General features: G+C 39.1%; 2 protein-coding genes across 23 annotated transcripts in view; both read right to left on the bottom strand.

Annotated features, from left to right (window-relative positions):
- TARS1 (threonyl-tRNA synthetase 1) overlaps positions 1 to 24772 on the bottom strand; it is a 1036507-nt gene that overhangs the window by 858705 nt on the left and 153030 nt on the right. The window lies entirely within an intron of this gene.
- The window catches only part of SUB1 (SUB1 regulator of transcription), a 731929-nt gene continuing 717081 nt past the window's right edge, over positions 9925 to 24772 (bottom strand). For all 22 annotated transcript variants that reach the window (XM_050793866.1, XM_050793876.1, XM_050793885.1 and 19 more), the window contains exons 3-6: positions 23007 to 23079; positions 19890 to 20012; positions 12192 to 12300; positions 9925 to 10251 (exon numbers count right to left, since the gene is read on the bottom strand). In XM_050793866.1, the coding sequence (XP_050649823.1) occupies positions 10172 to 10251; positions 12192 to 12300; positions 19890 to 20012; positions 23007 to 23078 (384 nt within the window). In that variant the 5' untranslated portion in view covers position 23079 and the 3' untranslated portion in view covers positions 9925 to 10171. The remainder of the gene's footprint in view (positions 10252 to 12191; positions 12301 to 19889; positions 20013 to 23006; positions 23080 to 24772) is intronic.

Below are 24772 nucleotides of genomic sequence, written 5' to 3'. Positions count from 1 at the left end.
TTGGAATAGATACAAGTTTGCCTATTAAATTTATTTGCTAGTTGATGATTTTAACAGTTGTTTCTGGTCATTGCCAAGACTTTTTAGAGGCCTCATAGGGCAAGAAAGACCAAACACATTAAAAATATCCGAGCGAAATTGTTTTGCACAAGGTTTGAAGACACTCGTCTTTGACTTTAATCTACAGAACTAGGTAACAGAGGTTTTTAATCCTAATCCATAATAGTTGTCTCTGCTAATCTTATTTGCCCATTATTAGTCAAGCTCCCAACCTGAAAAAACACTCAAATTATGCCAATTCAAGGAGTAAGATTTATTAAAACATATTATTTACAAAGGTGTGAGTGAAGCCTTAGGAAAACAAAAGGGTAACCCTGAGCTAGTAGTAACACAGGAACTAAACATCCCACAGTTGAAAGTTGTAGGGACCAAGTAGTTACTAGAAGCCATAAGAAACTCACATAGAGGAAGTCACCTTGAGAGGAGTGGTGTAAGAAACACAGCCAACCTGAGGTCCTTTCACCATGAACAAAATCCAACCAAACATCCCAGCCTCCCAGGACAGAGAGCAGGGTAAGACTGCATCTAGGGGAATAGATGGAGTATCTAGGGGAACAGATAAAATACATACATATCTGGCACTATCCGAGCCTTTTGCCTTCAGCATCATCTCTTGTCCTTCACCTGGTGGAAAAACTTAGTGCCCAATACAGGGCAAGAATGATGTTCCACCAACTACTACTTCAATACAAGTTATTCTCATACTCCCACAGCCTAAAACTTTAGCCAACATCAGTGTTATTCATTTAACTTATTTCAGAGAAAAGGGAGGGAGAAACAATTATGAGGTTTATATTGGTCATCTTAGCTGCCTCTGCCCTCTGCCCACTCCCAGTCCCGCTTAGCCTCTCCCAGCACCTTCGCGGGGCCAGGGTTCTTTACCAGATGAGAAGTACAAAACCTTTTGTACCAGATGAGAAGTACAAAACATTCTTACAGTGAGTCTTTGGAGGTCTTCTATTTATGGGTTGAAGTTTTTCCTTCATCAAGACAATTGGTTAAGTGAGCAGAGTCACCAGTAAATCCCCTGGTTTCCAAACATCACTCTCCTTGCCACCACTGTGTAGCAACGAACAGTCCGATTTCCCTCATACACTAAAGATCAATGAACTCAAACAACACAATCACCTCCTTATTTCCCTATTAATTCAATGGCATGAGAAGCCCAAAATGACCAAAAGGCAGTCTCCACTACCAATGCACTGGAACAATCACTCCCTTCCACGCTAGGCTCCCAAAACTTACATGCTTTTCAAAGAATGAAAGAGACTGAATGCTCCTTGAGAGTAAAAAATTTTTATTTGTGGCCGGGCGCACGGTGGCTCACACCTGTAATCCCAGCACTTTGGGAGGCCGAGGCAGGTGGATCACTTGAGGCCAGGCGTTCAAGACCAACCTGGTCAACATGGCAGAACCCCATCTCTACTAAAAATGCCAAAATTTAGCCAGGCGTGGTAGCGCACGCCTGTCATCCCAGTTACTCGCCTGTCATCCCAGCTACTTGGGAGGCTAAGGCACATGAATCATTTGAACCTAGGAGGCAGAGGGTACAATTAGCCGAGATCGCACTACTGTACTCCAGCCTGGGTGACAGAGTGAGACTCTCTCACAAAATAATAATAATAAATAAAGTAGATCGGGCAATCACCATTTTAAATAACTTAGTGATCAAAATCCACACGACCAGTTGTGAAACAACTTGACGTGATGTACCTTCTGGCGTGGTGCAGTAAGTACAGCAACTCTTATGTAGCATTCCTGCAAAAGTCATTTAACCCGAACTGAGCCATGAGGAAACAGACAAATATAGAATACGGGACATACTACAAGTGGCCTGGACTCTTACAGAAGGTCAATGCCATGGAAAACAAAATAGTAGGGAATTATTCTAGATTAAAAGAGACTAATAACCAAATGAAGAGCATGAATTTCGATCAAGACACTGCATTGGGAGAAGAAATAAAGAACATTTTTGGGAACTGGGGAAATTTATATATGGACTGAATGGTTGATAAAATTATTGATGTTTTAAGTTATGATAATATTGAGGCTAGGTAGAATGTCTTTACTCTCGGGAAACGCACATTGAAGTTCCAAGGCAGTCTCAAAGAAAAGCACCAGCAGAACTGTCTGGAGTGTGAACTGAACTAGCGGCACTTTGCATGGAGCACCATTTTAACTTCCAAGATTGACACATTGTCACTGTTCAGACCTGTGGATTTGGCAGACTTCTCAAAAACAAACAAACTGAGCCTATCACTTCAAAAAAAAACTGACAGCATGTGTTATCAATGATGAAATTCAAGTTTTCAAGGGGAAAATTACATAGTACAATTTTTAAGAAACTACCACTTGTCAAATTTTGTGGTTGTTATCAAAGGATACGTATCCACAATTACCTGGAAAGGCTATTAAAGTATTCCTGTGCCAGGCGCGGTGGCTCACGCCTGTAATCCCAGCACTTTCAGTGGCTGAGGCAGGTAGATCACTTGAGCTCAGGAATTTGAGACCAGCCTGGCCAACACGGTGAAACCCTCTCTTTACTAAAAATGTAAAAATTAGCTGGGCATGGTGCCAGACGCCTGTAATCTCAGCTACTTTGCAGGCTGAGGCATGAGAATCGCTTGAACCTGGGAGGCGGAGGTTGCAGTGAGCCCAGATGGTGCCACTGTACTCCAGCCTGGGCGACAAGAGCAAAACTCCGTCTCAGAAATAAAAAAATAAAGTATTCCTCGCTTTTCCAACTACACATCTCCATGAGGCCACATTTTCTTCACATACCTCAACCCAAACAAAAGACTATCTGCAGAAGCAAACAGGAGAATCCACCCACCCTCTATTAAAGAGACCTGGTAAAATGTAAAATAATATCACTCATAATTTGTTTTGTAAAATGATTATTTTCCATTAAAAAATGTTAAAAATTTAAAAAGTGTCTTTCCATTCCTAGGAAATACTTACTGAAGTACTTAAAATGAAATAGGTCTGCAGTTTACTTTCAAATATTTATCCAAAAAATTGCATAGATGTATACACATGTATGTACGTGTATAAACATGTATGCCCAAGCGGCATCACAGATACTTGGTCTTTGTCCCTGGTTCCTGGCACAGAGCTCCTAAAACCTAATTTATTGAGTTAAAAGTGATAGGAACATTTTTTGTTCAAATGAGGAACTCTTGGCAGAGCCCCTAGATAGCTTCAGGATGGGGATTGGTGGCTAGAAAGACGAAACTTTGATTAGAAGCTTAGAATGTTCAGCTCCACCTCCCAATCTCTGGGGATGGATGAGGAAGTGAGGACTGTGTTACTCACCAATGGCTAAAGGTTTAATCAATCACATGTAATGGGATCTCTATAAAAACACCCTAATGATGGGGCTCAGAGACTTCAGTTGGTGACATATTAAGGTGCTGGGAGAATGGTGCTCCCAGAGAAGGCATGGAGCTCCACATCCCTTCCCCATACCTCGCCCTGGGCATCTCTCCCATTTGGCTGTTCCTGAGTTGTATCCTTTATAATAAACCTGTAATCGTGAATAAAATGCTTTCCTGAGTTCTGTGAATGGTCCCAATTATCAAATGTGAGAAGGGGATTGTGGAATCCCTCTGAATTTACTGGTCATAAGTACCAGTGACAACCATGGACTTACGGGCTGGCATCTGAAGAGGGGGCTGTCTTGTGGGACTGAGCCCTTAACTTGTGGGATCTGACACTAACTCCGGGTAGATGGTATCAGAATTGAATTGTGGGACACCCAAATGAAGTAACAAAAGTGGTGATGGAAAAACACACATACTTGGTCTCAGAAGTAAAAAAGCTCAGCATGTGTATGTAACTTTCTACAATTTACTTTCAAACAGTTCAGCAAAAAGAGACAGAATGTTGCAGTATAATAGGTGAAGCATATGAGTGTTCCTTACACTATTCATTCAACTTTTCTCTGGGTTTGAAATTTTTCAGAATAAAATACACTGGGGGCCAGGCACAGTGGCTCATGCCTGTAATCCCAGCACTTTGGGAGGCCAAAGTGGGCAGATTGCTTGAATCCAGAAGTTCAAGACCAGCCTGGCGAACATGGTGAAATTCCATCTCTACTAAAAATACAAAAAGTAGTCGGGCATGGTGGCACACGCCTGTTCTCCCAGCTACTAGGGAGGCTAAGGAATGAGAATCGCTTGAACCTGGGAGGTGGAGGTTGCAGTGAGCCGAGATCACGCCACTGTACACGAGCCTGGGCAACAGAGCAAGAGTCTCTCAAAAAAAAATAAAGATAACATACATGGGGAAAAAAACCAAGTGCAAGGTCACTGAAATATGAAGCAAACATTCTCCAAGTTGGAGGGGCCATTTCCATCTGCCACCCTGTGGCCTAGGAGCCATTCCCTAGGCTCCTCCAATAGATTAAAGAGGTCTTAAACTTCCTCCCTTCATTTATAGGCTCCCCATCCAGAGCAGGCCCTGTGACTCCAACAGGGAATGGAGACCTCAGGTGCCTTAAAAACAATAAATGAGAATGGCTCATGGCTACACATGCCTAGTGCCAGATCCCAAAACCCAAGGTTTGACAAGGCCATGGTCTGAATTTGGAGAGCCTGACTGTGGAGAAGAGGGGCGTGAGAACCAAGTGATCGGATTCATGTTAAAATGAAGTAATTCATGGCTCACACCTGTAATCCCAGCACTTTGGGAGGCCAGGGCGGGTGGATTACAAGGTCAGGAGTTCAAGACCAGACTGGCCACGATGGTGAAACCCTGTCTCTATTAAAAGTACAAAAAATTAGCCGGGCCTGGTGGTGGGCGCCTGTAATCCCAGCTACTTGGGAGGCTGAGGCAGAGAACTGCTTGAACCTGGGAGGTGGAGGGTGCAGTGAGCCGAGATCGTGCCACTGCACTCTAGCCTGGTGACAGAGCAAGACGCTGTCTCAAAAAAAAAAGTAGTAATTCGTATTTTTCTTTAAAATTACTAGAAGTACTCACGGTTCAGGTGGCACTTAGTCACCAAAAAAAAAAAAAGTGCGAAGTGGTTGAAACTGCTGCTGACACCCAAGGTCAACTTAAATTCACACTGAAGCAAGTTAGGAACCTACACGTGTACCTTCCCTCAGATGCTGCACACTGTAATTTCAATCATACTCTGCCCTGGATCCCACACCCTTCTACAGCCACCATCCCATTTTTCTTTATCCTTCACAACCGAGCTGCTCAAATAAACTGTCTACACACCCTGTCTCCACTCCTCATTCAACTAGCCTCTGCCCTCCCCACCCTTGTCACCACCACCAATGGCCTTCATGTTACCAAATCTTCAGAAACATCAAAGTTGTAAAAGTCAAGGAAAAACTAAGGAAATTGTCAGACTGAAGGAGACTACAGAGATAATCAAATGAGACACGTGATCCTGAGTTAGATGTTTTTGCTAAAAGACACTGAAACTCACAAAATCTGAATGGGGTCTCTGAGTGGAGGGGTACATGGGAGTTTTCTGCACCATTCCTGCAACAACTACATACTTGAAAAATAAAGCCTTCGGAATAGGAGCTATTAAAAGACTTGGGCTTGCCAGACACAGTGGTGTACACCTGTAAAGGTGCTAGGAAGGCTCAGGCAGGAGGATCACCTGAGCCCACAAGCTCAAAGCCATGGTGCGCTAGGACCACACCTGTAAATAGCCACTGCACTCCAGCCTGGGCAACACAGGAAGGCCCTGTGTCTTCAAAAAATAAATAAATAACATTTTAAAAGACTTGGGCTTAGCTTACTTAGGAGGGCAAAACTGGAACTTTTACATCACTTTTCAAGATACGTGAGTTACTACATAGACAATTTCAGCTGATTTCTGAACTACATACACAGTCTTTCTGTTACCCAGGGAGGTTACATTATCCAACCATTGAAATGAGTTGAAATTCAGAAGCAGTTACAGAAGTGGCATAAATCTTATCTCCTAACTACAATAAGTTATCCAGCAGAAGGATAAATCATTTAAGCTATCGAGAACATAAAAAGTGAAATAACAGGAGCATTTCACTTAGATAGTGGGTCATTATTAATCCAGGACTAAAATGTCTATAAAAGCAGGTCTGGGAAGGTCTGAACTCTTTAAGGGGCTTATGTGAATGAAGCAAGTGGGGAAAAAAAGTCCTGTTCATGTAGCAAGATTTTTTTTTTTTTTTTTTAAGACAGTCTCACTGTCGCCCAGGCTGGAGGGCAGTGGCACAATCTCGGCTAGCTGCAACCTCTGCCTCCTGGGTGCAAGTAATTCTCCTGCCTCAGCCTCCTGAGTAGCTGGAATGGCAGGTGCTCACCTGCATGCCCAGCTAATTTTTGCATTTTAGTAGAGATGGGGTTTCACCATGTTGGCCAGGCTGGTCTGGAACTCCTGACCTCAAGTGATCCGTCCGCCTTGGCCTCCCAAAGTGCTGGGATTACAGGAGCCCACCATGCTGGGCTGCAGCAAGATCTTTTACTAAAATGTACGTAACTATTGGGTGAACTGTTATATAATAATTAATTCCACATAATTTTTTAAATGTTTAGTACTTTGCAAATACCTTTCCTATCCCAGTAACTTCCTTTGAGCCATACTACAAAACTATCAAGTCAGTGATTGTGTAAACTCCAAGTACTACTTTTTTTCCTTCTTCTGGCTGAATTATGTTTTACTAAAAGCAAATTTACAGTTAAGTGAATATACCATGGATCTTTCTATTCCTAAACAGAAATTGAAACGGGCCCTCAACGTATCATCTTAAGCAAAAACACTAACCAAGAGCAAAATAGGGACTTTATAAATGAAAATATAAGTCTGAAATCTTCAAAGGAGTCCATGACACAGTCAAGTATATGAAGGAATCATTAGACTACAAGGCACTTACAGGGAGAAAGAAAAAAAAGAGCCTGTGTACACCTAAGTGTTTGCAATTTTCCATTTGGATCAGGTAGATGGAAAGGACGGACCCAAGACTAATCCACATTCCAAAGCATTCACACAGAAAGGCATACTATTAATCAAACCCATTCAACAGACAAATTACCCATTTACCTTCAGGTTTGTGAAACTGGGATAACACAAAGGGCAGATTTCTTTCTTTTATTTTGACATTTAAAATATTCACAGATGGAGTATTATATTCAGACATCTCCATGGAAGATGTACGAAAACAAAGCATACAGGCATTCCACAAGTACAGAATTACATATTTGTGATTATGTGAATGTTCACCCTAGAGTTTATCTGGAAAAACACCACTTAAAAAAAAAAAAAAAACTTTTGAGTGTTTCACTGGGTTAATTGCCATAAAAAATGAACTGCAAAGAATTTCAGGAGAGACCCCTAAATATTAGTACTTTTTAAAGATTTCAAACTTGTATGGTATTCTGCTAACACATCTCCTGTGAGGAACACTTAATACTGAATTCTTTCTTTTTCCCCTCAATAGCCAAGTCAGAATATACTTATTTCATTTTTCACCCAATTCTTTGTTTCTAAACACATTATGTAGAATAGATGTGATTGTCACAGCATCTTGAGTAGCTAATGAAGTAGGAGTATTCTTAAGTTCTTAGGCATTGATGAAGCAAAGCAAAACACAATTAAATTACAAATATTTTCTTTTGTAGTGGTTGTTCGTTAAGTAAAATGCTAAGAGCACTGGAAATTGGTCAAATGCTGCTCACATTTTAAAAACAGAAGAAAAACCCATTAGAAAGCCCTGATACACATAGAGTCTGTTAAAGGGAAAAACCTGAGTACTGGAATTAAATTCATTTTGGCATTGTAAGGTAAGGTATCTATGCCTAAAAATGCCAAGCTTTCTGCCTAGGAAAAAAAAATCTTTACCAAGGAGATAAAATTTAAACAGAAAACAAAATTAATCTATACTTTCTTTTCAGAACAAGTTAATTTGCTTCTTTTAACCCAGTTCTCTTTTCCCATACACAAAAAACGGATTAATAATCTCAGTATATTGCATATCCAGTAACACATTTAAATGAAGTTAGCAGTCAACCTACCAACTGTGCCAAAGAAACACTCCTTACAAGGAGGTTTCATTAACATAATGCTAAACAACTAGATAACATGTAGGTAATAGATTTCAGCACCATCTGTTAGTAGATTGTTTCAAAATGCATACACCCCCCAAATTCATATAAACTTAGGAAATTTACCCATCATTCCCTCTGCATCTACACCAAAAATCAAAGTTCTGTATTCTAACTACCCTTCCTGTGTGCCAAAAATAAGAAATATTTACAAATCTATCCAATTAAGTTAATAGGACACAAACATGTTCCCCAAAAAAGGAGGGAAGTTACCAATCAAGCATGATGTGTCTAACGTACAAATTTTGGGAGTTTCTCTGAACCTACTCTAGGTTCAAGGGGCTGCAAAAAAAAAAAAAAAAAAAAAAAAAAAACATATTTTTAATACATTGGTACCTATTATTTGATGAAGGCTAAATTACAAGAAGAGATTTCACCAATTTGAACCCCTTAAGGTTACTGCTAAATATACTTTAAAAAGTCATCTAAAAAATGTTTTAAAAATACAACAGAATAGCTACTAGAAAAAAAAAATTGATAACTATGTGGCCTGGCAAATGATTTTCAAATTAAGTCCTTGACAATCAACTACAAAATGTTTTAGATGTACGAATCAAACTTGGTAGCAAAATAGTGCAAAACTCTGATATGGCAGCCCTTAATAGCAGGTAACCATTTGAGATTTGCTACCAAAAATAATTTGTCAACAAGAATCTTTTATATGTCTTTAAACCTTTCCTTTTTCTAGTCTACCTAGAATTGTGTTCCACTCGTTATAAAAATCTCAAAATATCATGCGTCTATCATTTAGATAGAAGAGAATTAGTTGTTCTTCACTGCCGCCTCCTTTAATTTCAGTTATAATTCCCTTTATAAACATTCTTTTCCTAAGGCACACCATGCCCTATTTATTGCCACAAAGCCACTAAAATCTGTGCCTCTATCTGTCTGCTTCATCAGTATGGTTAAATACAAACCACTTACTAGTGTCTGCTAAAACTTAGTAACACCAAGCCTAGAATGCCACTGGTCTCTTCTACTGGGGCAAAGGCCAAAATACACAAGCATTTGCTCATAGGCTCTTTTCCCTACAAACTAACCATATTACCTACTGTAACAGTAAAACTTAATGACATCTCTGGCTACATATAATTCATACTCAATACTATAAAATAAAATGTTAGGCCAGTAAGCTTTCACAATTTTTATTAAATCCTAGTCTAGTTTAACAATATCTGATGTTACAGACATCATCCCATGGTGAACATGTTTAATAAGTGAAAGCAAGTCAAACATCTCATCTAAGTCATTATTTTCTGCAGACTAAGCAATAACTACACAGAACACTATGGGTAAACAAACACCTGCTCAATTTTCACACAAGCCATGTTGTTTATCAAATTAGATCTGCTAATGTTGAATACAGTAGATTTGGTGATTGTAGTTCTCATGTAAGTATCCTATTGAGATAACATTTTGACAGTTTCACTGACTTTCCAAATAAGCATAACATACTCAAAGAAAAGAATAAAGAGTGAAGTAAAAACTGAACATGAAGAGATTAAGTTATTAAAGGAAACTGAAGTAAACAATTATAAAAAGAGTGAAAAATCATTGGGGTGAAAGTCAAACAAGCCTAGACATTTGATTGGAAGAGAATAGATCAAATATGGAGTTCTCAAACCGTAAGTTTATAAGCTCAATGCAATACGAATCCTTTTTATTGTAAAAATTGAGTTGAAACTAAAAGATCTATAAAAACTGTTATTTTTGGCCTTAAACAGTACCAATTCTTATGATCAAAAAAGGCCACAACAGTTAAGATTGTATTACTTGATTTTATTTTACACTAGGTGGTGGGCACAAAGCAATCCTTAATAAAGTTGACAATTAGCTTCACTCAACATTTTTAATAATGCACATTAAAAAAAAGTATTCATCTTACAAATTCTTCTGCAATTCAAACATATAATAGCTTGGAAAACATTTAGAAAACAAAAGCCAATGTAAAAAGACAGATTAAAACAACTAGAACAGTACAGGTTTTATTTATATGGCTCGAATTTTACAGTTTTCTTACTGCATCATCAATGTCAGAAATCTGTTCCTTCAGCTGGCTCCATTGTTCTGGATTTAAAGAAATACCTAAAACAAAGTTTAAAAATTCAAAGGTGAAAATCTATTTAAGCATTGAGGATATTCATACTTCCAACTAGAATACTGTTTTATCAAAATTGTCACCTTAGGCCGGCTGCAGTGGCTCATACCTGTAATCCGAGCACTTTGGGAGGCCAAGGCAGGTGGATCACTTGAGGTCAGGAGTTCAAGACCAGCCTGGCCAACATGGTGAAACCCCATCTCTACTAAAAATACAAAAATTAGCTGGGCATGGTGGCTGGCACCTGTAATCCCAGCTACTCAGGAGGCTGAGACAGGAGAATTGCTTGAACCTGGGAGGCGGAAGTTGCAGTGAGCCGAGATCACGCCACTGCACTCCAGCCTGGGCAACAGAGCTAGACTCCATCTCAAAAAAAAAAAAAAATGCCACTTTGACACAATGCTACAATACTGAAATCAAATGTACATCTCTTACATTTGTTAATTAACAAATCATCATCACAATTTACTAAGCAGATCAATCTCATATCCAGTCTTACTTTCCACAGTGCATCCTGCATAGTACCTATTTTAACCAATGAGAATAAATGAGGGTTTGAAGACACATCTTACTAATACCTGCCAACTATCAGGCTAAAATGGTCAGGTCCAGATTTGGCATGTGATACCCCATTACTATATTTCCAGTTGGTTCCAATATTTGCCCAAAATTTCCACAGAAATTCAAGCTGAGTAATTGTGCTGAGTTCTTCCAGAAGCATTCATTTCACTTTGGAAAAATTCCCAGGACCTGATTCATACAGGACTCCTCAGAAAGTATATACCAGGTAACTGCACTCCAGGGTCATCCTGTCAGGGTTAAAATCCCAGCCTCACTTTCACTAAGCGTATGATCCTTAAAAAAGAACTACAACACCTTGTAAGCCTTAGTTTCCTCACCAGTAAAATGGTATCTACACCCCAAAGAGTTGCTGTAAATGATTAACACGAATAATGAATTTAGCATATAACCCAACACATAAACGGTTAAAAAATGTGAGATATGTCTTTCCTATTTAAGATGTAAAAGTATGAACAGAAATTTTATATTTTCTGTATTTTGTACTTTAATGTTCTAGCATTCTAATACTGATGCATATAAACAGAGAAGTAAACAAGAACTAGCAGAAAGTACTCCCAGAAAACTGCCAGAAGGCCATGAAATTGAAAGAAAAAAAGAATAAACAAGAAATATGGCATCAGCCACTCTGGTACGTGAATGACCAATCCCGAAGTGACTTGAAGAAAATACGAAAGCGTATAAACACATATAGAGGCTGAGTTTAACAAAAAACTGAATGAAGCAAACAAGTGGTACCTTTCAAACTAACAGGCAAGCAGAGTAAAACTAAATAAGGAAGCATTTTTCTTTAGCTGAGGGTCAACCTAGAGCAGCAATCCAAATATACAAATTTAGGTTGGCTCACCTTCTCTAGCTGTTTGGTGAATAATATAAAATATGCTTCCAGAATGCTAAGAGGCTTGGGACTGGATGAAGCACAAATGGAAGGACAGCAGAGATCCGCTTGAAGAATAATGCCCTAAAGAATAGCTTTTACGAGCTGAATCAAAAGGAAGCATTGTAAACCGAGATTTTCCATTCCAGATTTTACAAGTTCCCAGATAGTGCCTAATCTGCTTCAGAATTGCTATAAACCTTTTTAAAGATTGTTCAAGTATATTAGCAGCCAATTGAAGTGATACTAGGGGGTGTTACTTTTCTGGGTTTTATTCCCAAAAGCTGTATTAAGACATCTCTTTAAAAAAATGTTAAGTATCATGTCCAAAATGACTACAGAAGATAGAGAATCAACTAAGACTCTTCCTTGCCCCGTGTGTCCTGCCAACATTTCAAGTTAAGTAAGCTACTCAGAAAAGTTTTAGTTTAGTCCTAACACTGTAACAAAATTCAAGTAATCAGACCTCACCTTTTCTTCCTGGTTTCATTTCACCTTCAGGATCCATCCAGTATTCTCTAATATCAATTAGCACTTTGCCTTTAAAATCTCGAACGCTAACGTACCTCATTTTCCCAATCTGCAAAAGAAACAAACATAAAAAGAGGTGCTCCTTACAAGAGTGGTATCTGTTTCAACTGTATTCATATTCACAACCTGCTGCATGCTCACTCTACATCTAATCATGAAAATGGTTACTGCTGACCCTTGAACAACATGGCTCTGAACTGTGCAGGTCCCACTTATATGCATATTTTTTTCAATGAACATACTGGAAAAAAATTTGCAGACTTGACAATTTGAAAAAACTCACAGAACAACTGCATAGCCTAGAAATAACGACAACACTAAGAAAAAGTTAGGTATGTCATGAATGCATAAAACATACATAGATATGAGGTTATCAATTACTATCATAAAACATACAAATCTATTATATGAAGTTAAAATGTATCAAAACTTATGCACACGGACACAGTAGAAATGTAAACAAAGATTAAATCATAACTGCATAAAATTAACCACAGTACACAGTGTAGTAGTGCTAATAATTTCATAGCCACTTCCTGTTGCTACCTCAGTGTGCTCAAATGTTACAAATATCTGCTTAAAACACCTTGTGTAAAACACCATGTGATGCTAATCATCTCTGCTGAGCAGTTCACGTCTCCAACAAATTGTGTATTGCAGCAAAAAGTGATCTCTCACGGTTTTCACATATTTTTCATCATGATTAGTGCAATACCATAAACCTTAACATGATGAGTCCTATACAAGTGCCCCTAGAGATGCTGAAAGTGCTCCCAAGAAGCAGAGAGAAGGCATGACATCACAAGAAAAAAAAAACGCCAGAAGCAGTGGTGCATGCCTATGATCCCAGCTACTCAGGAGGCTGAGGCAGGAGGATCACCTGAGCCCAATCTGAGCAACACAGCAAGATTCTGTCTTTAATTTTAAAAAGCAAAAAAAATAATAATAATTAAAAGTTGAATTGCTTCGTATGTACCACGGACTGAAATCTGCAGCTATGGTTGCCTACAATTTCTAACATGATATATCTTATAAACAGACAACGTAAACTAGTGTTATTGATAAACACCATACAGTGCAGTAAAATGTATTTTTTCTCCCATATTATTTTCTTAGTAATATTTTCTTTTCTCTAGCTTACTTTATTGTAAGAATACAGCATACAGTACATATAACATACAATATATGTTAACCACTTATGTTACTGGTAAGGCTACCAGTCAACAGTAGGCTATACTTAGCAGTTTTGTTTTGGCGAAGTCAAAAGTTATAACCAGATTTTCAACTGCACAGGGGTTGGTGCCTTGCATTTTGACCCTGCATTGTTCAAAGGTCAACTGTACTACTCTCAATATCAGAACTGCAACCAAAGGAAATTACTGTTTAAACTATCATATGATCCAGCAATCCCACCTCTGGGTATATATCCCAAAGAAGTAAAAGCACAGACCCCAAGAGACATCTGCATACCCATGTTCATAGCAGCATTATTCACAAGAGCCAAGAAGTGGAAACACCACAAATATCCACCCAGAGATGAACTGATAAACAAAAAGCGGGAGGGGGGTGGAACAGACACACAATGGAGTATCATTCAGCTTTTAAAAAAGGAAATCCTGTCACATTGTATGTCAATGAAATAAGCCAGTCATAAAAAGGAAAAAGGTAAATACTTTATGATTCCACTTACATGATGTCAAGTTCATAGGAACAAAAAGTAGAATGGTGGTTACCCAGGGCTGGGAGAAAGGGAACTGTTGTTTAATGGCTACAGAGGTTCAGTTTTGCAAGACGAAACAGTTTCGGCAATCTGTTACACAATAATGTGAATACACTTTTATGATTTTTACCACAAAAAAAAAAAGGAAGCAAAATTTTGCAATACAAGCTACAACCAATAGGAATCCACAGATGCAACTAGCTACAATGCTTCACCAACCATTCAACCATATACAAATCCAGAGTTCCAGTCAATAATAACAAAGTTTTTCCTTTTCATTTCACTTCAAATAACATCTTTAATGCACCTCACTCAAAGATTGAGAACTTAAAAATATTCACAGAAAATTATTTTTCAAAAATCTTACGTATCTGCTTACCACAAATTACAAACTCCAGAGAAAACAGGCTTTCCTCAACAAAGTGTCTCTAAGCACTTTTTAAGACTCACTGTAATACAGTAAGGGAAGACAATGTGGCACTGCAGTAAAGACAGACACAGGGGTCAATAGAACACAATGGAGTCAAAAATTTTACACACACATTGGATATACTCACTGGTTTTTGTTTGGTTTTGTTTTTTTTTTTTTTTTTTTTTGGTAAAATCCAGGGTAATTCAAAGGAATAAGAATATACTCTTCTCAACAAATGGTGTTGAAACAACAAGCGTCTGCATTGGGGGTGGGGAAGATTCTAAATCCCTATCTTACACCACACACAGAGAAATTAATTCTACATGAATCATAGACCTAAACGTGAAAACTACAACTATAAAACTTCTACGAAAAAACACTGGCAAAACTTTTTGTGGCCATGGTAGACAAAATATGTCTGGGACAGAAAATAAGCATTAAGCAAAAGAGGAGAAAAATTAATAGACAATCACACTGAAGCCTTTTTTTAAAAGATGCTTCAGAAAATAAAAAGGTAAACCAGAAACCTAAAGAAAATATTCACTCAAGGTGCAGCCACAGGGGTCTTGGCCTTCCAGCACAGCCTAAGGAAGGAGCAGAACTGTGAACATGAAGAAAATGATGAACTGACCAGAACTGGTGAGAACCTCCTTTCCAAGAGAGAAGATCTGTCACAGATGCCCCTGACCAACTGCCAGTCCGCGCTTATCCTGTCTGTTTGATTCTGTCTCTCTGGTTTCATATTCTTTCTTCTCTGTTAACCTTCACTCATTTTTAAACTAGACTGCTTTGAAAACTAAAGTCTCCCTGAAGTCTAAAAAAAAAACTAATCATACTTACATCTGACAAAGGACTTATATCCAAAATACATAAAGCGTTACAACTCAAATGACCTGGCATTATTTTTAAGTGGCCAAAAGATGCTCTTCACAAAAGATGTAAAAATAGCCAATAAACACACTAAAGATGTACAATGAATTAAGACCTGTACATGAAGGAAATGCAAAGTAAAACCACCATGAGTTACTATTATACATTCATTGTAACTAAAAAGAATAAAACTTAAAAGACTGACAATATCTAGTGAGGATGTGGTACAACTGGAATCTCATAAGTTGTACTGATGGCTGTGTAAAATGCTACAGCTACTATGGAAAGTGGTTTGACAGTGTCTTATATAGTTACACACTTACCTTATGACTCAGCAAATATATCTGGTATTTACCCAAAAGGGCAAAAATGTCCACAAAATGACTTGTACAAGAATATTCACAGAAGCTGTATTCCTAATAGCCCAAGACTTGATACAATTCCAATGTCCATCCAAAGTGAATGGATTAACAAACTGTAGTATTATCATACAAAATACTATTCAGCAATAAAAACAAATTGCTGATATATGCAACAAGGACTAATCTCAACACATTATGCTAAGCAAAAACCAGACACAAAAAACAGACTGCATGTATCCATTTATACAAAGTTCTAGAACAGGCAACAAAAATCTATAGTGGTAGAAATAAGATCAGTGATTACCTAGGACATGAGCGATGACTGCAAAGCCAAGAGGAACTTTCTGGGGTGATGAAAATGGTCTGGCCACAAAACCATGTACATTTATCACAGTCTATCAAAGTATGCTTTTAAATGTGTGCATTTTATTGTACATAAACTATACCTCAAAAACATTTCTTTAAAAAAAAAGAAATCTGCCCATTTGCTTCTCCTTTAGAAAAAAAAAAGAGTAAAATTGACAAATTCTTATTAGCAAAAATTAAACAAGTGATGAGATAATAGTACAGGGGACATATTACTTAAAGGTAGAAAAAATAAGGCCGGGCGTGATGGCTCAAGCCTGTAATCCCAGCACTTTGGGAGGCCGAGACGGGCGGATCATGAGGTCAGGAGATCGAGACCATCCTGGCTAACACGGTGAAACCCCGTCTCTACTAAAAAATACGAAAAATTAGCCGGGCGAGGTAGTAGGCGCCTGTAGTTCCAGCTACTCGGGAGGCTGAGGCAGGAGAATGGCGTGAACCCAGGAGGCAGAGCTTGCAGTGAGCTGAGATCCGGCCACTGCACTCCAGCCTGGGTGACAGAGCGAGACTCCACCTCAAAATAAAAATAAAAAAAAAAAGGTAGAAAAAATAAAGATCACTGAAATCCCATTTTATTGGAAGAAAATAAAATCAGATGACAGAAAATATTTTATATCCACAAAATCTGGAGATTAGCAGCAAAAAATACCATATACCTCATAAAGAACTGTGATTCTTATATGAATTTGATTCCCTGTCCCCTTTGAAGATCTGATAAAGCAGCGGTTCCTAACCTTTTTGGCACCAGGGACCAGTTTCATGGAAGACAATTTTTCCACGACAGGCAGGGAAGGGGAAAGGTGACAGTTTCAGGATGAAAACTATCCCACCATCAGGCATTAGATTCTCGGAAGGAGCGCACACCCTAGATCCCTCGCATGCGCAGTTCACAATAGGGTTCGCGCTCCTATGAGAATCTAATGCCACTGCTGATCCGACAGGAGGTAGAGCTCAGGCGGTAATCTTCACTCACACGCCGCTCACCTCCTGTGCAGGGGACCCCGTGATAAAGGTTATGAATAATTCCTTCAAACACAAAAAATACAAATTCAAATTAAAAAAAAATTCTACAGACTCCTGCCCCAGATTAAAATGACCAGTTATAATCATTTTAAATTAAATAATTTGAAAGTATCAAGTATCCTTAAATCATCAAATCAATTAAGGCAGTATTACTGACCCTTTGTGCCTAACTCGAAGAAAAATATGGATCAAAGTTTCCTGCCTCAACTATTCTGACCTTTCAAGACACAGGTACTAGGTGATTATGAGATAATTCTCCAGTCTCTTTATAATCACAGATGTCACTCCAGGTAGGTTATGTCCCTACGGAAGGAAGTTCTTCAAAATCAGGGCTGAAGGAACCAGGAAGCAAGCATCTCTAATATCTTCTCTCTAGTCACGATTCTGCCTCAATTATTTCAGACTTTAAAAGACTAGTGTATTGATTTTCCCTTGGTACAACTCTTTACTACATTTAGAGAACGGCTTATGTACTGATATTTAACGTATATCAAGCTGTAATGGCAACGAAATTATTATACTATCTCTTACAATGCCTACACTACTAGATCCCTGAAAGCCACTCTGAAAATAAGGCCTAGGCCAGTGCGGTGGGTCACGCCTGTAATCCCAGCACTTTGGGAGGCCAAGGCAGGCGGATCATGAGGTCAAGAGATCGAGACCATCCTGGCCAACCATACTGGCCAACATGGTGAAATGCTGTCTCTACTAAAAATACAAAAATTGGCTGGAGGTGGTGGCGCACACCTGTAGTCCCAGCTACTCAGGACGCTGAGGCAGGAGAATCTCTTGAACCCGGGAGGCGGAGGTTGCAGTCAGCCAAGATTCATGCCACGGCACTCTAGCCTGGTGACACAGTGAGACTCCATCTCAAAAAAAAAAAAAAATGACCTATGTTCCTCCTAGAGGCAGGCTTTCAAAAGATGCAATGTCAGCCTTAGGAGGCTTGGGAATCTTTCCAGATGAGGGTTTAAGAAATGAAGCTCCGTTTTTCTGGTGAGAAAATTCCTAAAAATTGATCTAGTTTTCACAAACTCCTCTTAACAGAATCGAATCTCTAAAATGTGTGTTCCGAACTAAATAGTTCATCGGTACTTTGTCTATCTTCTTTACCCAGAAGTATAACAAGGCAAAAATAAGCATTAGAAAAAAAAAACTTAAATTTTCCCATTCTCACCTTAATCTTGGCACTCCACCTTTCAAAGCTATCAACAGGTCAAAAAATACATGTATGTTAGCCTTGCTTTCTAGTCATATAAATGTTTACAGTCTTGGTCAGGGAGGGTGGCTCATGCCTGTAATCCCAACACTTTGAGAAGCCAAGGTGGGCGGATCACCTGAGCTCAGGAGTTCAAGACCAGCCTGGGCAACACAGCTAAACACCATTTCTACCAAAAAAAAAAAAAAAAAATTTGCCATGCATCATGGAGCATTGCCTGTAGTCCCAGCTACTCAGGAGGCTGAGGCAGGAGGATCATTTGCGCCCAGGAAGCGGAAGTTGCAGTGAGCAGAAATCACACCACTGCACTCCAGCCTAGGTGACACAGCAGAGACCCTGTCTAAAAAAAAAAAAAAGTCGTCGCTCGTTCCACCCAACTTTTTGGTTTCAACTAATACTTATGGCTTCTGGAAACACTCATCCTTTTCTTGCTCCCATTACTGCACTCTTCTAATTTTCCTTCACCCTCTCTCTTAACCTACACCTCTTTCTCCTTCCATTCTCTATCTGAATATAACCCAAGACATGCCCTCATCTGCTTCCTGTTCTTCCTGTTTAACACTTTAGTAGGCAACTTTAGTCAACCATGCTGATAATCCCACATGAACATTTCCCAACTAAGTCCTTCAGGTGCTACAGAAGCAACTCAATTTTTTTTTTTTTAATCACATCCACAATCAAGTCCACATCTTCACTGACTGCCTAATTCCTCTGGTCCATTCTTTCCAACCTGTATCTTGTAATCGGCACAATTTCTCCTTTAGGAAAACCCATCTAAGCCCTTATCACCTCACATACAGATTAAAGCCTACAATCATCTAAGCAATCTCACCTGCTTCCATTTAACCCCAACACCCCTTCCTCACAAATCCAACTTGTACAAAGATGCCAGATGTCCCTAAAACAAGATAGGAAACCCAAGAGAAGCTATACGAGTCCTCTCCAGGTGATTTCATCAAGTCCCTCTAAAGAACTTCCTTCACTTTACCTATTCAACTCATTCCCCTTTCTGTTGCTCATCAGGCCAAAATTAGGCACATAATAATCTATTCATAGCTTACTGTCCCAACACTTGACCTGCCTCCTCCAAGTTGCTTTCAAAATGTGCAGTTCTCAATCTCATTTTTTGGATTTCTGTAACATTTAAATTTGCATTGGTTTAAATACAGCAAAACTGGACTTTAGAGACTTTACCAATAATCCAGCATTGTACAAAATACTTTAACTAGTTTGTTCTGTTTTAATAAATGTCTCTAAGAGGATTGTAACACACATATTATGCAATTATCAGATTATAGTACTTTTAACACTCTTCAGATCAAGCCAGATAATAATTCCTCTGAATCTAAAGAAATAGCCAACTTTGGCCTGGCACGGTGGCTTACACCTGTAATCCCAGCACTTCTGGAGGCTGAGGCAGGTGGATCACAAGGTCAGGAGTTCAAGACTAGCCTGGCCAAGATGGTGAAACCCCAACTCTACTAAAAATACAAAAATTAGCTGGGCATGATGGCGGGTGCCTGTAATTCCAGCTACTCGGCAGGCTGAGGCACAGAACTGCTTGAACCCAGGAGGCTGAGGTTGCAGTGAGCCAAGATCGCACCACTGCACTCCAGCCTGACAGAGCAAGACTCCATGTAAAAAAAAAAAAAATAGCCAACTTTACCTGAAACATGTTATCATCTCTGCTGCTGCTACTCTGCTTAGAAGATGACAGAGCTCTCGAAGTTTCACCTGTCTTTTGCTTTTTTACAGGTTTTTCTGGAGCAACTTGCTTTTTCCTCTTTAACTAGAAAAGAATATGGTTAAAATTTGCACACATAAGAATAAAACACATCTCAGTGTTAAACAATCAAAAGACTATATCCAAAATATCATAAATATATACACAAGCAAATTTCACTCGACAACAAAACTATGAATCTGACCAATCCTTCTATCTAGTAATGTTTTCAAACTCTGTTCTCAGGATCCCAAAGACACTTCAGGCATTAGAATGGTATTAACCACAGGAACAGTTATTTTGTGGTTTGGGATCCCACGTATGATTTCTTTGGTAGAAAAAAAAGGAGGGACCTTGCTGCTTCTGAATAAACCTGGAAACCACAGGTCTACTAAAGCTAGTCAGTTACTTATTTTATGAAGCAGATATATTAATTAGAAAGAATACAACCCACTCCAGCCTGGGTGACAGAGTAAGACTCCACCTCAAAAAGAAAAAAAAAGAATACAACCAACTTACTCCATTTCCAGGATATGTCCTGCCTATTCCAAAAGGGATTTATGCTGGCTTAAGGAAGTTATGGGCTGGGAGCAGTGGCTCACGCCCGTAATCTCAGCACTTTGGGAGTCCGAGGCGGGAGGATCACTTGAGGTCAGGAGTTCGAGACCAGCCTGGCCACAGTGCTGAAACCCCATCTCTACTAAAAACACAAAAAAATTAGCTGGGCTTGGTGGTGGGCACCTGTAATCCCAGCTATTCGGGAAGCTGTGGCAGAGAACTGCTTGAACCCAGGTGGCTGAGGTTGCAGTGAGCCAAGATCACGCCACTGCACTCCAGCCTGGGTGACAGAGTGAGACACCGTCTCAAAAAAAAAAAAAAAATTAGCCAGGCGTGGTGGCACACGCCTGTAATCCCAGCTACTCGGAAGACTGAGGCAAGAGAATCACTTGAACCTGGGACCCAAAGGTTGCAGTGAGCCGAGATCACGCCACTGCACTCCAGCCTGAGCAACAAAAGCAAAACTTCATCTCAAAATTTTTAAAAAAAGGAATTTATGACTAGGCAAATCTGAAGAAAGCTATTTTGCACTGGGCACTGAGAGCCAACAACTCAAGAACTTCCTCACCACAAAAAAAAAAAAAAAAATCATTGAAGATAGACAGCTATGTGTTAGACTAGCTTTCAAAAATCACAAGTGTTTTAAAAACTGCATTATTTTAAAAACTTATTAGAAAGTCTCATTCTCAAAAAGAGCTAACAACCCATAAAAACCACTAGAATTCCCAATCCAAACAGGAGAGGGCAGTCATGTTCCTTCTTGATAAAATAATATAAATATTTTAATATTACTAAATTAATTGAAAGTTATCAAATTAGATGAAGCTAGGAAAAATATTACATACATGTAAAACGTGAAATGAAAAACATGGTATATAAGGTTAAGTGTTTACAAGATTAATATTACTACTTGGGACAAACAAAAAGTTAGCTCAGTATGCAGAAAGTAATTATTCTATAAATCAGGCTCTAAGTTTTCCCTGTGGACTAGTGCATGTCTGGCAAATAAAAGCTCAATACACATTTGTTATTATGAACATATTCAAATACTATATAGGGTGCAAATTTTAAAATTAAGAAATTTACTCAAGTATAGTCTTTGAAGCCTTATTTTACCCTTCCAAGTGTTGTTATAGTCTATATTTATACTTTAACATTACAACTTCTCCAATCTCCCATAGGCTCTCCCCTTTTTTTATAGCTAAAATTGCTAAGCTTCAGGAGGAAAAAAAAGATGGGGAGCCTGCTTCTTTTGAATAAACTTTTAGAAACCACAGGTCTACTAATGCTAGTCATTACTTGCTATTTTACAAAGGATATATACTGATTAGGAAAAACACCACCAACTTATTCTATTTCTAGGATATAAGTATCTATTCAGGTATGTAAAGTTCTATGAGATAAAGGACAATTCTGCACGGAAGACTTGACCGCAGAGTGAGACGCTCAGTTATGCTCCACTGAGATGCTCAATTTAGCAAAATGCACCAATTACGGTGCAGCTGTCATCTAACACAGAAAAAGCCTATCTTGTCAAAATGGGTTTCAAGTTAGCTTTACTGGGTGCTGATTTAGTTAAATGGAAAGGACCAGAGCACAAACTTGGTACATTCCAACTTAAAATGTACCAAGTCTAAAATTCAGAAAACCTTATGTGCAGAATAAACACCAGTAACTGAGAGAACTGTCATAATTAACATTTTATGGCCATTCATGATGGCTCACGCCTGTAATCCCAGCACTTTGGGAGGCTGAGGCAGAACAGCATGAGGCCAGGAGTTTGAAATCAGCCTTAGCAACACAGCAACACCTGGTCCCTACTAAAACATTTTTTTTTTAATTAGCCAGGCATGATACCTGTAGTTCCAGCTACTCTGGAGGCAGAGGTAGGAGGATTGCTTGAGACCAGGAGGTCGAGGCTGCAGGGAGCCATGATGTTGCCACCACACCCCAACCTGGTTAAGAGTGCAAGACCCTGTCTTTAAAAAAATTAACATTTTACAAAAAAAATCAGGTAAATTTCTAAATAATGGCAAATAGTGACTTTGGCCTACTTAGAATTCTATGACCCTAGGATCCAAGGCAGTGGCTCTGCAACTTCAGGGTTCCTAATGGTCCTCAACAGAAGACTTGTTAAGTCTGATTAGGGCCTATGAGTATGAATGTGCAAAAAGCATCCTAGGCACTTCTAGTCAACTGGTCCACAGACCAACCACACCATGAGAAATACCCATTCACATTCTCATTTTTTATTTTTATTTTTAAAGAGACAGGGTCTTGCAATATGAGCCTGGTTGGTCTTGAACTCTTGGCCCCAAGCCAACTCAGCCTCCCAAAGGCTGCCAACTCAGCCTCCCAAAGAACTAGGGTAACAGGCATGAGCCACCACTCCCATCTAGATCCTCATTTTAAGATGTCAATATGCCTTTTACTATCCTTCAGAATGGGATATGGACAATATTGTTGAATATCACAAAAACGACTTGGTGCAGTAATAGTCACCTTTTTGTCAACCTCACTGTCAGAATCACTGCCAGAAGAGCTTGAAGAAACAAGTTCCTTTGATTTAGGCATCCTGAAAGAAAAATACATTACATAAATCAAGGTACTCTATTACTTTCAACTTAGCTCTCCCCCAATCAAAGAAAAAAATCAAGGACAAGTTCCATGGTTCATTCTACCATTTTTGTGGTACTGGAGTTGTTACACTGAACACAAGTTGTAATTTATACTCTTTTAAATTGCAAATAACATGCAGGGTGCAATGTGCTGAACTCAGTAAGAACAATGAACTAAACGTCATACACTCCTACACCTCTAACCTTTCTCCAAGCCAATGGATCTTTCTATACTTCGTTTTAGTGGCATTACACACCTTGGGTAGGGTAGACTGCAAGAAGGCAACAGATAACAATTACTGTTATGTAATTCTACTATTACTGCTTTAGACTTCACACCAATGAGATCAGAACTAATGTAAAATTATTCACTGTGGGGAACTGACTCCAACATTTACACAACAGGGAACTAGCTGTACTATGCAAATGTGACATCTAATTAATTTTCACATATTTTATTCATATTTTGCCTTTTTGGTCATATCACCAAAATAACAACAGGTACTAATTCAAGAGTATACAAAATTATACACAATTCAGGCCAGGAACGATGGCTCATACTTGTAATTCCAAAACTTTGGGAGGCCGAGGCGGGTGGATCACTTGAGCTCAGGAGTTCCCAGACCAGCCTGGCCAACATGGTGAAACCTATCTCCACTAAAAATACAAAAATTAGAGGGGCACGGTGGCGCGCCTGCAGTCCCAGCAACTCGGGAGGCTGAGGCAAGAAAATCGCTTGAACCTGGGAGGCGGAGGTTGCAGTGAGTCGAGGTCACGCCATTACACTCCCGCTTGGGCAACAAAGCAAGACTCCGTCTCAAAAAAAAAAAAAAAAAATTCTACACAATTCACAGCAATTCAGCAATTCATTACATTTTACACAGATTTTCTACTCTGGAACACAATTAAAATTTGAAGAACCTATTTATGTGAGGTGCAAAACCTTCCCGCAAATTCCTACCGTGCTGGTAGCTCCCCAGGTTCCCCCAGAGACACACATAGCTTAGTGCCTTGCTTACAAGTGGGTGTTTACTGAGTGCCTGAGTGCAAGTTTGCAGAGAGCAAACTATCAGTAAGCCTAGGTCCCAAATTTCAAGGAATTCCAAAATATGTGGATACCTCTATTCAAGGCACTTATAACACCAGATCGTAAAACGCTGATTATCAAAATATCTTTTGCTCTCCCCATCTCAGAGGAGATTAGGTCCCATTAACCCATTTATGCCGGAGGTTGCAATTTTTTGAATTTTGCAACCAGACCTTGGCGATGACCTTGAGCAGCAGGATATAAAAAACTGCCACATGCTTAGCGTTCCAATAACGGAACACTAGCCATAAATAGGTTAATTTCTATATGCCTTAAAGGGCCTAAACACAACACAGTGTATTTGCTGAATACAAGAAAAAAAGACTTAAAATTCCTCCTCAAAATAAAAAATCATAAATAATCTAGCGCTCTAGACGAAACCTGCATTAGCACTGATGTTGCATGTGTTCCAAAAGAGGAGGTCAAGGAAAAAGAAGTGGGCCACCCCAATCCTAGGCATTAAATTCAAAAAGCTCAATCTGATTTTAACTGGTAACGTCTTCAAAAGTAAATTCAGAAGGCAAAAGCAACGTTCATGACCACGTTTTATCCATTTTTTCTGT

The sequence above is a fragment of the Macaca thibetana genome, chromosome 6 (assembly GCF_024542745.1).
Source record: "Macaca thibetana thibetana isolate TM-01 chromosome 6, ASM2454274v1, whole genome shotgun sequence".
Lineage (NCBI taxonomy): Eukaryota > Metazoa > Chordata > Mammalia > Primates > Cercopithecidae > Macaca > Macaca thibetana.
This window is presented reverse-complemented; position numbering and strand designations above follow the sequence as displayed.